This window comes from Zonotrichia leucophrys, chromosome 2 (genome assembly GCF_028769735.1).
Source record: "Zonotrichia leucophrys gambelii isolate GWCS_2022_RI chromosome 2, RI_Zleu_2.0, whole genome shotgun sequence".
Taxonomy (NCBI): Eukaryota; Metazoa; Chordata; class Aves; order Passeriformes; family Passerellidae; genus Zonotrichia; species Zonotrichia leucophrys.
This window is the reverse complement of record NC_088171.1, coordinates 15350362-15367056: the sequence shown is the minus strand read 5'-3', so window position 1 is coordinate 15367056 and position 16695 is coordinate 15350362. Positions and strand designations below refer to the sequence as shown.

The 16695-nt window shown below is 37.9% G+C and overlaps 1 protein-coding gene across 6 annotated transcripts in view; it reads right to left on the bottom strand.

Moving 5' to 3' along the window:
- Positions 1-16695, bottom strand: part of EPC1 (enhancer of polycomb homolog 1) — a 64524-nt gene that overhangs the window by 2658 nt on the left and 45171 nt on the right. For 3 of the 6 annotated variants that reach the window (XM_064703994.1, XM_064703993.1, XM_064703991.1), the window contains 8 exons: positions 16233-16389; positions 14746-14919; positions 14545-14634; positions 14311-14459; positions 12844-13196; positions 1060-1178; positions 892-978; positions 103-244 (listed from right to left, as the gene is read on the bottom strand). In XM_064703994.1, the coding sequence (XP_064560064.1) occupies positions 103-244; positions 892-978; positions 1060-1178; positions 12844-13196; positions 14311-14459; positions 14545-14634; positions 14746-14919; positions 16233-16389 (1271 nt within the window). Of the gene's footprint in view, positions 1-102; positions 245-891; positions 1011-1059; positions 1179-7270; positions 7355-12843; positions 13197-14310; positions 14460-14544; positions 14635-14745; positions 14920-16232; positions 16390-16695 lie in introns of those variants that run through there. The other 3 variants (XM_064703996.1, XM_064703992.1, XM_064703995.1) reach the window with 3 other exon arrangements.

Here is a 16695-nt window from a genome sequence, read left to right as displayed (position 1 = left end):
AATATAAGTAAGGTCATTTTTCAGAAAACACCCAACTCCAAACAGACATGTCTTCACTGCAAAAATCAACATGCAATCAAATTCTGTCAAACAGTTGCATACCTGAGGCCTGAAGAATGCCATTCACCCCAATTCCAAGCACCACATCATCCTTCATTTTGAATCCCATCAGCTGTTCTGATGTAACCAAAGCTGAAGCAGCAAATTGAGCACTAACAGAATCCAGTGTCTTGGAAACAAAACCCTAAAAAGAAAAATGGTGGCAAATGTATGTGATTGACGATTCTAAACTGTCAGTACTCTCCCCATTTTAAAGCTAAACAAAACCTAGTAAAACAAACCTCAATACACCAATAAACCAGAACTGTGGACCAGTCATTCTCTCAGATCAAATCATCAGCATTTGGCAAAGCTGGCTAAAGTCTCAACTGTGATTTTTTTCCTATTACCATGCACTTTCAGCTCTGTTAAAACAACCACGATGATATTCCCACAACTATCCAAAACACTAAGAAGCTGATTTCCGAAGTTCTGTGTAACACTGCTTCACAGATCAACCTGTTTTCATGAAACTCCAAACTCAATTCAGGAACTTGGAGGTTCAGATTGCAAACAACTTCTGAACCTTTTCATGTGTACAGCACCACTGTAATCTCACTACCTAATTATGAATATTAGCCACTTTCACAGCTGTATGGAGGACATATGTATGAGTTAGCTTTAATTAACTAAAATTCTGCTCTGAAAATCCCCCAATGACAAGAGGATGATGACATGGCTGGAGATTTCTGCAATTCATATTTCTAAGGCTTTGAAAATCTCATTAATTGACTGATCCATCTTTTTTTTTTTTTGTTAAGAGGGAGCAGAGGCAACGCCTGCCACACTCACCTGCAGTGTCCCTTCTAAACACTTTACAGAATGGCTATGATGTAGATTCAGGCGAAAGCCACTTTCCTGTTGGTTAGTTTCAAGGTTCTATGGCAACAGTTGACAATTAGAGATGAACCCTGGTGGGAAACAATGAGGGATAAATCATAGCACAGACAAATCCCTCACCTGTGATGTGTTGGCAGAGGAATTACTATTTGCTTGCTGTTGATGAATTTGTGCAAGCTGCTGTTTCTGCATTAGTGCCAGTTGCTGTTGATGTTGCTGGTATTGTTCGGCTGTAAATGCTGAACAAAATATAAAACGAGAAAATACTGTATCAAAATATGTAGGAGTTGTGTATATAAACACATCTACTTTACAAACCTAAACCCCCACCCCCAAAAACTACCACAAGTTCCCAAGAGCCTTAATGCACCTTTATGACAAAAAGGCTGACATCTTCCTAGAAATTTTTGTCCAAACAGCCTCTCTTCTTGTTTGTTTAGTATATAGGCTTTAACTGAGTTTAGCTCATGATACTAAAAAGGGAGAAGGAGAAAGGAAACAAAATGCAAACAGCTCCACCAAAAACTCTTTAAAAAGAGATTAGAAAGAATGATTAGGTAGAAATGGCACCACTGTTTTCACCTTGTGAAACTACAGTATCAGCATTATTAGTGACATAGGTTTATATGCCAAACTTGGCAACTATGTCCCTCACTGACAGCATTCTGAAGGCAGCCAGGGCCTACAACTAAGATTTATGTTTCAATTGAAAACATCAAGTTGGGCATGCCAACAGCTGGGCAGGCTACTGCTGTACAGTACCTTTTTTGTTTGTAGCTGCACATGTACAAGTAACTCCATCAATACTAAATTTCACAGAACTATATCCTTTTCTCTAAAATCTTTGAAAGGTGACTCAGTGCATCACAAGTCAGGCAGAATTTTATCCATTTAACCCACAGGTATAAAACTGACAAAGCATAATTCGTACAGATTGACAAGGGATGACTATGGTGCAGCAGAATCATTGCTTGCACTGCAGTTAGTAATTTTTTGTTTTAGTTTACTTTTCCTAAACAAAATGAAGTCTCAATTTTCAATTTACAAACCGAATCAAGGTTAGAGTTTGAATGCCCCTGCAAAAGATACAGTTTTCAGATTTTCCTTCAATTTTATATTCAGATTGTTCCCAAACATGTGCTGTAAATAGTACTCATACTTCAAGAATGCACTGGAAGTCAAGTTTTTGGAGAAGTTCACTACTGCTTGGCAACAAATTACTATCACACTTAAGTCCTGTTCAAAAACTGAAATTTTTAAGAATCTTTTGTTAATCTACTCCTTCAGGCTTGCTTGCCTGAAGAAAACACATTTATATAAAAACCATAATAATGTCCTGCTTCTGGACAAAACAGGATTCTGAAGAACAATTACACCTCATGTATAAACTTCAATAACGAGTCATATAAATGGCTGCAATATTTGGAAACATCAGAGCACACACTGCTGAGCATGCATTTTCCTGGTGTATTTTTCTCTTTTTCTGGTGTTCAAATATTGTTCAAACTACTTCTAGTAAGTACTAGAAACTGCACTGAAATTATGACCAGCAGTTTCCTATTTGGACACTTGAAGCTATAAAATTTTACTCAGCTGTTACATTCACGTTACCTTTTCTCATAAGTAACATCTTTGAGCAAGTAAGGATGTAGCACTTATTTATACTGCCACAAGCAACAAATTACTTACAATTACTTCTACAGTTCAGTAACATTTCAATATTTTAAAATTATTCCTAGGAGAATATCTTAAAAGTAGCAACCTCACTCATAAATGTCCGTAAAAAAACCCAAAAAACCCCAAACCAAACAAATTAAATTTACAAGTCCTTTAGATTCTTTTTTAAGCTGCCATCCAACATAAATTAGAGCAAGAAAGCTTTAGCACACAAAGATTACCAGGCAGAAAGCTGAGCAGCAGTAACAGAGGGAGGAAAATGGATATACTGTTCTGGTACTGAGAGATATATATTGTTTTTTCAAACCCTAAAATTTAGAATCAGCATACATTTAGCCAACATAGTGCCAGTGACACTGCAGGTTCCTTTTATTTACTTATGGTAGGATTTATCAGGGTGTCTTGTGCAGGGACAGGAGTTGGACTTGACGATACTGATTGGGTCCCTTCCAACTCAGTAGATTCTATGAACCAAAGTATTTTATTCTGTGGTATAGCACTGTAAATGTATTGCTTAGGAATAGATTGCTTAAGTGATGTAAACAAAGACAACCCACAGAATGACAAAGAAGAAAAGGGCAAAAAAGGATATGCTGCACCACCATCTTGAACTATGATTAAAACTTCCACCATCATAATCACCTTACTTGTGCCTATTTAAGTGCAATTAGTAGCTCATTTCAGTTTTCAGTCCTAAGCATACTTAAGATTCTAGCTATAAAACAGAGCTGAGATAAACACCTGTGTTGGTTTAACCACCTGCAAAGTACTGCTTTCTTTTGCAACAGCAGCAAATGAAACTTATGGAGATGAGCTGTGTTTGTTAAGGAAAGACTATGCTAAATAATAGCTGGAAGCACTCTATTTTTTCCAGAAGTGACATTTTGAAAAGCTCTTATTTTTGAAATTGTACACCAGTTATTTTCTTTTTAACAGCCTGGGACTCTTAGAGCTGTATGCATCTCACCACTTTGGAAAGTTGTACAGCTGTCAAAGGAAACAAGCGACAGAAGAACTCTACTACCACCATCATCCTCATCTATATTCCAACTGCTCCTCCTCCATTTAAAAACAGTACCTAGAAAATACCCTCAAGAATAACTAATTTCAGGTTTTTCAATTTAGGTTAAACACTCAGCAATGTTTTTGCTGCTTCCCTTATCAAAAACAAAACTCTAACAGACATTTCAAAGTATTATTTACAACAATATCAGGGGTTTACTATGAAATTCACCATCAGTTGCATCCGGTTTAGAAAGGCAATACTGCTCAGAAAGGGCTGCTGCAATCTACAGCCTCCTAAAATAATCTGATTGATATTCCTTTTCCATTCCACAGACAGAGAGGCTAATGTACCAGAACAGGTTATAGATTGCTATTGCATAAGCCAGGTCTTCCCTCTTCATGCTAAACACTACACTGAAGGTTTTAATGAGAACATTGCTACCACTCTGAACTATCCAAATCACAATTTCTTCTGAAGACCTGCAGACAAGGATGGCATGACTTTATTCCTCTTCTGTTAAAGGCCATCATGTATTTTGTTTACACTACCACGGGGTTTCTTCCCCTCCTGCTCTCAGACTACAGCCCACATTACATTTCAGTTGAAAAAATAAACACACTGATTGTGAGATATAAGTTGCCTCTGAAAATGTAAAAATCCATTTGTATGTACTTTACATGAAAGTACTTTCACCTATATAACCTTACATATTCATTTCCTGTGGCACCCCAGTGTGACTGGAACTGGGGAAATCACATGTGCTCAGCTCAGCAAAGTCACAGGTGTACTGACTGCACCTCTACATCTGCAGGTACAAGCCTGAGCTTCTCAAAGAACAAGTCTAAGTTCAGCTGTCTTTTTTTAAAGAATCAATTCAAACAGAATGTGTTGCTGCACAAAACCATGCTATTAATGTGTTATGCAGCTTGCAGAGAATACTTTCTGCTTGCCTGCAATGTAGCATTGATGCAATTGGATGAGTGCCAAACTCAGCATCTTGCTAACATCAGTTCATCTAAAAAAAACCCCAGTGAGTATCCCTAAAAAGCTTCTTCCAAAAGCTTTATCCTCTCTTCTCATTTTTGTTATAAAAAAAGAGAAGGGTTTTCAGCTGTCTCCTTTCATGTGTGTCAAAAGAAAAATGGCACATGTAGAAGAAGAAGGAAAAATTAATGTCAAATGTCTTTTTGTCATACAGTGTTCTTTATCTGCCTGGAAAAAAATGAGCAGGCAAGCAGCAAGCCCAGACCTTTTCTGAACACTTAAATCAGTAACCACATTTCTGGTAACTCAGGAGAGTACTGATACACTGCACAGAGTTACAGATTCCTGACATTACTGGAGACCTTCAAGGCTTTAAATAACATTAGCAAAGCAGCAGAAAGCCACATAACAGCTTGAAGTTTAAAAAGGGGATAAAACAAAACAAGGTTTATAGATGGCATATGAGATCTTAAGACAGGCTCTTGCTTCAGCAGCCCCAAACAAGGATGCAGTGCTTACAGGCACTTCTCAAACAGCATGCTCCAACCTCAGTGGTCATGGTTCCATCACACAGTAAGGACTATTTAATAGTGCAGGATTTACCTATTTAAACAGTGATGAAACACCCAGTTTCATCCACTACACAGTGATGGGTAAAGGCGGAAATCTCAACCATCACTACTAATAAACAATAAATAAAGAATTTAACCATTTCATAATCTCTCAACTGTCTTTCACAGCCAACAGCTGTATCTTGCCACAAAACATACATACTTTCCAAGACATCTTCAGTAATTTATGCAAGTCACTTGACTCTTAAGCTAACCTAGTCCAACTCTTTTTCTAACCTTAAACATGAGGAACCTTAAAGCACAACTCTGCCTGAAGTTATTCACATCTCAAGATGGTTACCAGAAGATGAGCAACTCTACCAAGAGACTTAGCTATACAAATGCTTGTTTGTTTGCAGCACACTATATCAAGTGGTAACATCTCAGTTGAGACAACCTTCAGATCTGAAGTCAGTACATGATGTTATGCTGTTATCCTCTTCATTGAACAGCTTGGGACAGCACACACACAAATATTCTGCAACTGTATTGGTGCAGCACTTTGGCAGCAAGGAAATGTTCTGGCTTACAGATCAGAAAAGGAATGGAAGGAAGAAAAAACTTCAGGAGTTTTCAGCTCTGAGCATAAGGAATGAAACCCTGTACAATACTGATACTGACTGACAGGATAAATGACTCAGTATCTCCTCAGTGACAGCTACAAATCCTGTTTTATTACAAACTGAGCTATTTCACACTGCACTATGAATGTGTTTTTCTATAATCACTTCTGTGAGTATCTGTACTCCTTGGGATAATGACATATCTATTTTTTGCTTGAACTAAGCCACTGAATATAATTTTCAAATTGCACGATTCTGTTTACATATCAACCAAATTCTATGGGATGGTGATACTCAGCAGCTATTGCTTTTCAGAGCACAGAGTAACAGTGACACTGTCAATGGACTTTCCAAAGATCCATAGTTTGCAGCAGTTTACACTGCAATATAAATATTCTAACAGTGCTCACTGATTGTACCACAGCATTTAACATGTCCTAGCCTTACAATGCTGTAGCTTACACACAGCTTCTCTGAAAGCTCAAGTTCTTCCCAGAAGTGGCCAAAGGCAGTGACAAGTGAGTGTCTGTGGGGGGCTGGCTGTGCCATCTGTATCAACAGATGGGCCTTTGTACAACCTACAGCCACAGCTTCTGCTCCCGACTACTGCTGCAAGTCTTACTGGGAGGTCACTCACTTGTTACTTTGCTTCCCTCAAGAAGGAAAATACAGACTCTTCTCAAGTTGACAACAATAACCAGTTTCCTAAAAACACCAGGGAGCATACCCCAGAAAGCAGAAAATCCATGTGTAACCTCCTGGTCCCTCTACTGGCATTCTTTTCCATTTCTGGAATGGAAGATGCTCACTAGATTTGCCAGGCAAACTGAACAAGCTTTGAGGAGTAAACACAATGACCTAGCTAGGTTGTGTGTCTTCTCTAATAAAGTTTCAAAAAATTTTAAAACAGAGACTCAAACAGCATAATTAAAACTTTTGACAAGTGTTTCAGTCCTGCTAAACATCTTAAGAATTAGATACTTAAATTACAGTAGTTTAAAAGCTGTTTCATAACAAGTTAAGTATCTGTTCTTAAGAGCAGAAATTACATTTCAGTGGGAAAACTGGAACATTATGACTACATTAGGTTCAAAGAACTTCTCTAATCCCTTTATAGAATACTAGGTTCCGTGATCCTTCCAGTGGAGGTGAAAACCATTAAAAAGGCAGTTTTCATCAGAACAAAGTTCACTTAACTAAAGCTTCCAAACTTTTTCAGAAATTCAATAAACTAGAGAACTGGTAAAGTGTGTGGAAAGATGATATATCATGTTACAATGTCTCCTTAAGGGAAATACATACAGCAGGGATGTGATGCTCTCAGAAGACACCAGTTAGTGGTTACTAATGCCAAAGTGCATGCAAAGCAAACATCAATCACAAAGCTAAGTAATCCAGAACATCACATTTTTAAATCTCTGTCTTATGAGAGACATTATCTGGCTTACACTGCCTGGTTAAAGATTTTCTACTGCATAGCAAATTCTCACCAGTGAATTCAGAAGATTGGAGAGACTTAGAGCCATCAGTGTGATTTAGTATTTGATGCACCAGGCTCAAAGATGTTTCACTTTCTGAAAAGAAGTTCAAGATGGGTTTTATTTAAACATGGCATTATTGCACACTATGAGTACATGAATCATTATGCCCTTGATTATTACTACAACAGCTTTTGATTTCAGCCCAACAGAACTGAAGTGTGAAACTCCTAACATCAGAATTGGAGAAATTATAAACTAGATATAATGTCTATGTATGCACTCCTTACTTGGTAGCAGAAGACAGACAGAAAATAATTAATAAGGATTTTTTACTAGCATTGAATGAAAGCTAGAAACCTTCCTATGCACTTCTATTTGTCTGCTCATTGTCCTTAAAATGAGTTTCCACCAAAATGTCACATGCTAGTTAGGGTACACACAGTTTACTGCAGTTACAAATGTGACCATCCTTGCATGGGATGCAAAGTGTAACAGCTCCACAAGCCCAGAGATCTTCAACTTTGGAGCAAAGTTTTACTCCAACTGAATTGAATGAGAAGATCTAGTAAGACTATAAAGTCTTGAAGTATATGGAAGTGGTTCAGGTGTTTTTAAAAAATATCAACTCTTCCTCATCCAGAGTCACATTTCCCAGACTAAAGAAGCTTTTTACTATTTCCTCCTTAAAACTAAGTTTAGGATGGGCTATAAATTGAGGCCATTGCTTTTCAACTAGGATCTCAACAGCTCAGTCACAGATGGGCCAAGACTATTAAATTCCAAAGATAATTGGAAGTGCCCATTACAAATTTCAGTATTCCTCATTGCCAAGTTTATCCTGTAATGTGAAAGAAGCATTTCAAAAAGGGGAAAGTAGTGACACAGAGCACTACTGAGAATACTAGAGATGCAAGGGTTAAATAAAAACATCTAAACAAAGCCAGTGATGGCATGAAAGCCATGGACAAGTCCTTCCTACAAGGAATTGCCACAAGGACTGAGAAGCTTCCTCCTGTTTCTTTCTGGGAAAAGCCTATCTAAAACCTGGCATCAGGTATAACACCTTAATGACAACATGAAAAACAGTATAAAATCAGATTGGTTCAGGTGGGAAGGGACCTTAAAGAGCATCCAACTCCAAACCCTCTGCCATGGGGAAGGACACCTTCCCCTAGAGCAGGTTCAAAGCTCCATCCAACCTGGCCTTGAACGCTTCCAGGGAAGATGGGGCTTCCACAACTTCTCTGGGCAACCTGTTCCAGTGCCTCACCATCCTCACAGTAAAGCATTTCTTCCTAAGAATTTCTTCTAATCTAAACCCACTCTCTTTCAGTTTTAACCAATTCCCCCTTGCCCTGTCACTACATGCTCTTGTAAAAAGTCCTCTCCATCATTCTTGTGGGCTCCTTTCAGATACTGGAAGGTCCCAGCTAGGTCACCCCAAAGCTTTCTGTTCTCTTCTCCAGGCTGAACAAGTACAGATCCATCAGCCAACATGACATATTTGGGAAATGGAAGCACAGCTCACTACCCTGCTAGATCCCCAAGCATGCAAAACTGCTTTTAAAAAGCAGATTAGGAGGTCCAAAAAAAGCATGCAAGTTTACTGGGGAAAATGTTATTTCTATGGAACTCCCACAGCAGAATTTGCATCAAATCACCTAAATGTCTATTTTACAAAAAAATGCAAGGCATTTGACTGCATTCTGGACACCCACAGCTTTTCATATATAGTATGTATATTTCATATATACAATCCCAAACACAAAACCTAACAGTTTCCAGTAAGGCTTCTTCTCAAAGAGTGACTTCTCAACTCAGTTGAGCAGCTCCAGTCAACTGCCAGCCTCTCAGCCCTGCCAGCTTTCAGACCCTGCTTTCAAAGTGAACCAGCTTCTGGGTGAAGGAGGCAGAAAGGAACAGAATGCAAGACTGCTGCCTGCTCTTAGCAAAGCCTGGGAACCAGGGCTCCAGCATTTCACTAGTGGCAGGTATCTCTGCTCTGCCTCCTAAACACAAGGCTGAAATGGAATGATACAAGTGTGCAGCTTTCAGTGTCTCTAACTTGATGTTTATGAAAAATGTGAATGCAGCATATTTAATAGAAAGTCTCCAGCAGAGAGCAGTTTCTCAAGTGATGGAGGTCAAAGACTGCTATTTGCCTGGCAGAACCGAATCAATCACCAGGGACACAAACACTTCAGCTCAATACTCATACCTACTGTACACTCCATCTCTGAGGATTATGACTGAGAAACCTGACACTGCCAGCAATACAGGCTCCTTTACTGATGTAATTCTGCTGCTAAACAAGTTAATTATCCACAAAAATAATGCTTTAATGTTCTTGCTTCCTTTTTAGTGGTGTTCTGAATAACATCTGCTAAGACCTTTTAATCACCTCTTCTCACAAGAGGGCAAAGGATACTTTTTCATAAGTAAGATCAGAAGGAACCACCCTCCACACAAGTGATGCTACTTGGCCACTTGCTCCTGCTGCCCAAGTCTAGCCTTCAGCAGACCACAAGTGTTCAGGCAACCTGTAAGGGATTTCAAGACACCCCTTCTCAGTTTATACACAAAATCTCAATGCAGTAACTTCCACAAATCTTTAATACCGAGTACTCTGAAAGCCAGAATCAGAATAAATTACATTTCTTCAGGATCAAAGGCACTTCAAAATATTTACAAAATGCCCAGCTCTGGGGAAACCTCTCTCTGATTTTCAGGATGAAAATCAAGGCTCCTTGTAGCCAGAGAAAGCTATGGTACAGCACAGCTTTTGTAACATATCCTCTCATTAACAGAAGACCTGAGATACCATCTCAACCTCATGGCCCTGCTGGCCACGTATAACAGACCCAAGGAAGGTATTTCCTATGTCTGCATCATGCACAGCAGAAAAAGCTCAAGACTTTCTTAGTAGGGAAACAAAAACCACTCATGTCGTGGCACATAATAAACATGGCAACATGACCACCTCTGTTGGTCCCTACAGAATCCCAGGATGAACATCTTAAAAGTAACTAATACAGTTTGACCACAACTTACAGTAGCAGTGAAAGGATAATATGACTTTAAAATACAGATGTATTAATAGGTGTTTTCTGACAAAAGACCAATTGCCACCTCAAAAACCTAAAAGGCAAAGAGAAACAAACCTAAAACATCCACACCCACAAACTCCCAGCTTCAAAACCAACTAAGAAAAAGCAACAGGGAAACCCTACAGGGTTGTTAAGCTGCAACAGTAACCACTACAAAAACGTCAGCAGGGCTGTTAGGTACCTGAGGTTCTTTACAGGACTGGCTACAGAAAGAACAATCACAGAACTCAGCAGCTGCAGCCCCCTGACAGGCAGCTCTGAAGAAGTCAGACTCAGACCTGAGACATTTGAACATGCCTGTGATCTGTACAGACAATGTATCTCACAGCATCCTTTTAGAAAACAGAAAAACAAACCACTAAAACCACACTGGTACCAAGATGAAGCAAATTGTGCTCCTTACAAACATTTACACCTGAACAGGTAATCAACAGTACACCACACACACACAGACTTATATACACTCCAATGCCACAAAAATCACAATGAAGATTGTAAATAATTATATGGATACAATCTATCTGGTTATGATAATAACTAGTGACTATCCAAACACTCTGGTAACCAATTTAAAGGGTACCTATGAATTCAGACACCTGTATTTTTTTATTGAACATTTAATTTCCTGTATCACCTCCTAGCAAAATTATGAAGCTAAACCCCACATTTGTACTTTGAAAAGCTTGGAATACTAAAATATTTTTCACAGAATCCCAAGCACAAATGAATGTATTATACCAGGTACTTACACTAGCATGTATTACTTTCCCACATGCTTCAATATGCAATCACACAATTAAAACCTTCTCTGGGACTCATCAATATAAATAATTCCATTTAATTCCTAAATGATGTAGATAAATATCCTTACCATCTATTTCATGGAAAAAACACTCTAAAAGGACGTGTGCGTGTTTATTTCTACAGACACACACAGACATGAACTTTAAACTCCATCAGCTGATTTTTCAAGTCTACATGACTTCCAAATGTAAAGCACTGTCCATGAATACTTTGCAGTGTATTTACAGTCTGTCCAACACACATTATTTTTGTTTTCCCTCTCCTCATCTGGCTACCATTTATCACAGTTCAGCCTGACCACCAGGCAGAGAATGCCATGACTTCTGGACTTGTTTTACTGATTCAAGGCAGTGAAAGAACAGAATTTAAACACCAAAAGCCACACTAAGATCCCAAACCATAAGAACCATCAGTTTTAGCCCTGGTACATTTCCAGCAAGAAGAATCATGAAAGAAAAAAGGAGCATGGGGGCAAGGACCTACTTCTAGGACAGCATGGAGAGGAGGCATGAAATAAACCAGCAAACAACTGCTGCTCACTAACTCCACAAATGCAAGGAGAAAGAATTTTCAAGAAAAAGCCTCAAAACATGATACAGGAGGGAAGGTATATAATATAGTGGTATACAGAGATTAAAGTTATCTGATAACCAGTGCAACAGTCTTAAAAGCAAATCACCAAAACAACCCACAACTTACTTAGTTTATTAGGTATATGCATCTCTGCTCACCACACTCCTACATTATCCAGGTTTTCTGATTGATTTCCAAAGCCATAATTTAATATGGCAAGGAAAATATGATTCTAGATACTCCTTACAAAACCATGGTGAACTTCTAAGATTGTTTTATATAAAAAAATGACATCACTTTAACCTTCTATAAAAAGATGACATTTACAGTAACTCGTGAATTTTGATGAGTTGTGAAGTTCCATTCTAACCACGTAAATACCACTCTTCCAGTGAGAAGAAGCAAGAGTGATGCTATCCAATAGTGTTCCAATTAAAAACCACTAACACATCACATTTTTTCAGAGTCAGATCCTCAAATCTGTAATTATGTTCTATAAGATATAATCTGCCACTTGCTGACAAGATGTAGAGGTGATTAGTCCAGGAGTTTTGCTAAGCATAAGCAGATGTAGCAGTGAGGGTGGGCTAGATACTTCTTGGCTGGGAAATGGCATTAAAGTTCATTTAAGTTCAAGTAAGAATTCATAGCATGCTGGGACTCTAAATGCAAACATTTTACCTAAACATTTCCCATCACTGCCAGAAAAAATTTGGTACATAATATTTATATTAACATTGTACTAGAAAAAATTTGGTGCATAATATTTATATTAACAGTTCAATTAATGTATTTTTAATTTCAAAAAATCCAAATATTCAGTGACCTTAAACCCTACACAATACTGTTGTTTCAACTTTTATGTTTCAACAATTGTAATTACATACCATTGTAGCATTTGTATAAATCTCAGATGCAGTACACTACTGTTAGCAAAAGATGCAAATAAATTCAACGTAGCAAAAAGAGTCACACTTAAAGATAGGCTGTAACCATCAAAATAGACCACAATGCAAAATATGGACGACCTAACGATATTCTGGATTTTCTGATGTAAGTTTAAAACTTCTAGAAGCAAGTTTGTTAAAACAGACATACCAATATGTGCTGAACCACTGCTACTTTTACTTTGTATAGAGGTACTGCATGTCTGGGTCCCGGGTTGTGCTGTGCCTGTTCGATTTAAACCCCTGTATAATTTCCTACAGGAGAGTTCATCATTGTCACTGTCATGTAGGGATGGTGTCCGAGGCCTAAAATGCCGCCATCTACATGATTTGATATTGACTAGTATCTGACTGAGGTCTTTTGAGAAAGATTTGTCCGAGGTATTTGTTTCTGAGGTATTGGCAAATTGACTGATTGAAGAGTGTTGCGATGAGGAAAAGCTTTCCAAATCCAGGTGATGAAATGCACTATCGTAGTCCGAATGCGCTCTGTCCAGTAGCACCCTGAAACCGAACAAAGCACAATTAAACTGCGGCAAGGAAACACCAAGGAAGTCATTGGTTTGACATGTGTGCTTGTGGATGATTAAAGGGTAAAAGCTAGACTAAAGTATTCTAGAACAAGCCAACACACACATACACACTCCCCTGACACAATGCATGACCACCTATTATTTCACAGTAAGTATTTAGGTATTTATTTAGGTATATTCTAGCTTCTGAAGAAGAGCTGAAGTACAACATCACATTTTTATTAAGGACATTTCAACAAGACAGAACTAAAATAAAAAGACCTAGAGAATAACACTGCTTAAGTAAAAAGTGATTAATATGTGTCATAATGTAACCTCATTTCCAAAGCCTTACTCTCATATTTACTAACTATACCTACAACCATCCCAAAACAGTAGGGATGTTACACATTAACATCAAAATCCCCTTGGAAATCACCCAGTAAGAGCCATCAGATCTCATTCCAACTTTGCTGATTGGCCAAGCTGGCTTACTAATAATATGTGGAGAGGTGCTAAGCATAAATTTGAAGTGCAAATCACATGCTTACTTTTAATAAAAATTTAATACAAATGCACTATTTTCTTAAAGACATCACATACTTACACACTCAACCATTTATAAATTGTTTTCAGTAAAGTTTGTTAAAAGCAAAATGCCTGAAATGGGTAATTATTTGGTATTTTTCACAATGTTTGAAATTTAACAGTTATTATAATTTCTAAGCATCTCTCTCAAAATAATCCAATACTGTCTAAACTCTGCAAAGCATTTTTTGCAAAATACAGTTTTTGTTATCTTGAAATGCTACTATTTGAGGATAGCTATGCAAACAATTTAAAAATAAATCAATCACAACTGAAGATATACATGCATTTTCATGCCAAAAATGGGATGAAAGCAACAGAAAATCCCAAGAACTATTTATAAAACATTACTAAAATAGCTTCCACTAGTGCAAAACAAAAATTGAGAGATTAGCAAGCTAATCTCTCTGTGATGTCTCTAATTGTTATTTTTTGGGGTTTTTTTAGACTTTTTCTTCTTTGCATCTTAACTGATTTAATTTTAGTTTTAAAATCAGCAACAACTACACAGCACTTACCTTCCACCACGGCCAACCCGTCTCCGTGCAAACCCAATACACCTCTGGGGGACAGTGAGGGTGGTTAAGCAGTATCTGTAACGCACATCTCCTAATCTTCCCTCCTTGGGGCTACTCCACGGCCAGTTGCCAGGTTGGTCTAAATGAGGCTTAAAAGAATTTTAAACAATTAAACACAAGATTTTTTCACACAGTGACACTCTGTCTTGCAATGCACAAGGAAATTCTACTTACAGCATAGTACTGACAGCCTGCTTTCCTACGGAAGGCGAAAGGACCATCGGGATCATTTTCTTCCTCAGCCTCCGAAGAACCAGACAAAACCTTTGGAGAGAGGATGAGGTGAGAGTGGTGTATGAGGACAGATATTAGAAAATTGCTGAGTTTTACTTCTGCTCTTTCCCAAAGAGCAGCACAAAACACTAGAGGTCCTACCTGGGAAAGAGGTTCATCATCTGAGCTAGGAAAATCATACTGATTCAGATCTTTAGCATTAAAGACTGGCAGTGCAGCAGGACTTGTCTGTTGAGGAGCAGCAGTGGACGAAGGTAAGACTTTTGGCTTCTTCTCATACTTTCTTTTGGGTCTAATAACATCAGGTTTATCTTGCTGCAAGGAAAATAAAAGCAGTGTAAAATTACACACAGAACAAAATTATATTAAAACAGGAGTTTACTAAACTCCTGTGTAGGCAAGCTAATGACATGAACTCATCTCTCTACCACGTTCCCAATAAAACATGCAGCCATTTCAGAGTGTCTGAATTTCATTTCCAGTAACTGAAACACTGAACGGACAACCTGGAATCAAGCACTGTTTGCTCAATCTGTGGTAGGTAACACACTAGCAGTTAAGGTAACAGTACTACTTTGGAGGAGACCAAAATATGTATCATGATCTCTATGGGGCACCTTTTTTATTCCCTAGTATTTTTAATTGGTAGCCATTTAGGTAGTGTCAGGGTATTACTAAGTACCAAGCAATGCTCTGAAGGCAAAAAACTTCTCAAAGATTTTCAAAGACTTCTCAAAGATACTTATAAAATTGCAAAAATCTCTAAAAATTAAACACATTTGCCCATACTATGCAGAGTCAAATTTAAGAGTATTTCCCAAGTTTCCAAGCTGTGAGACACTGCACTGATCCAAAATCACTGATAAGCAAGTACACACCAGCAATCACAAGGACAATGCTTTACTACCAGTGGAAGAATTAACTGATTAAAGCCACCTTGTCAAATTCAGAACAGCCTCTGAATATTCTTTAGTTACAAGTTGCCTTGGTTTAAAATTCAAATTATACCTCAGCCTTTATCCTGTGTCACCTGACCTATTTAACATGCTCAGCTGTTCGCACTGTAGCTATGGTTTGTATGACACAAAATTAAAGCCTGCAGGGAGAAAAGTACTTGTCAGCCATCTAAATCAAATAAGATTATTTGATACTTTACTTAAATATTAAACCAAAGATATACAGCAGGGGGAGAATTATCAACAGATCATATTTCAGAAACAAAACAAACCCTAACCCTCTGTATTAAATTAACTATATAGCTTAGAACAACACATGGTATTCACATCATTAGTTCTATCTTCATACAATGCCTAATTATAATAAATACAGTTTTGTTCAAGACATCCCAGCTTTATGGACAGTAGTATGTTTCCATCTTCATGAATAAGAACACAATTGCATGTGTCCTTTCATCTGTAGTTTGTCTGTACTTCCTTTATTTCCATGTTGAGGAATGCTGGTAATCTGTTATCCCTAAAACTCCAACAGAACAAAGCCATTTTATTTCACTTGCAGCTTTGCTTCCCTATTGCCAGTTCCAAAAAGCTTCCTCCCTCCTCCAATCCAAAAATGGTGCATTTTGTACACTTTACAGCACAAACAGTAACTCTGTTATTGACATGACTTACTTTGACTTTATATTCTTTCAGTTCCATAGCTTCTTGGTGTTTGTAAGAACTGCTGTTAGTCACAGGAATAATGGGAATAGCATAGGTGGGTTTCAGCGGCTGCCGCTGTGCCATGACTTCAGACATGATCTCTCCACTGTAGTCACCCAAATTATACCTGAAATCAGAATAAATTTTATTTGTTGGAGTACAATATCCATCTGGTAAAAAAATTGAGAAAATCAAATTAATACTTGCAACTTGGTGTAAAAGGAATGTCCAGTATATCAGCAATAAGTGCAAAAAGTATTATTCCAGAGAAGGAGATGAATAACACAGCAAATTCACTGCAGTGAATAATGCTGACAGATAAAAAAAGGACAACTACTCTGTAAAGCATCTCCAAAAGGTAATTCTGTAAAGAAAAGGAGAGGGTTACCCACCCCTTTCCTTGGGGACTGGTACCATGTAAAGAATTTATCAC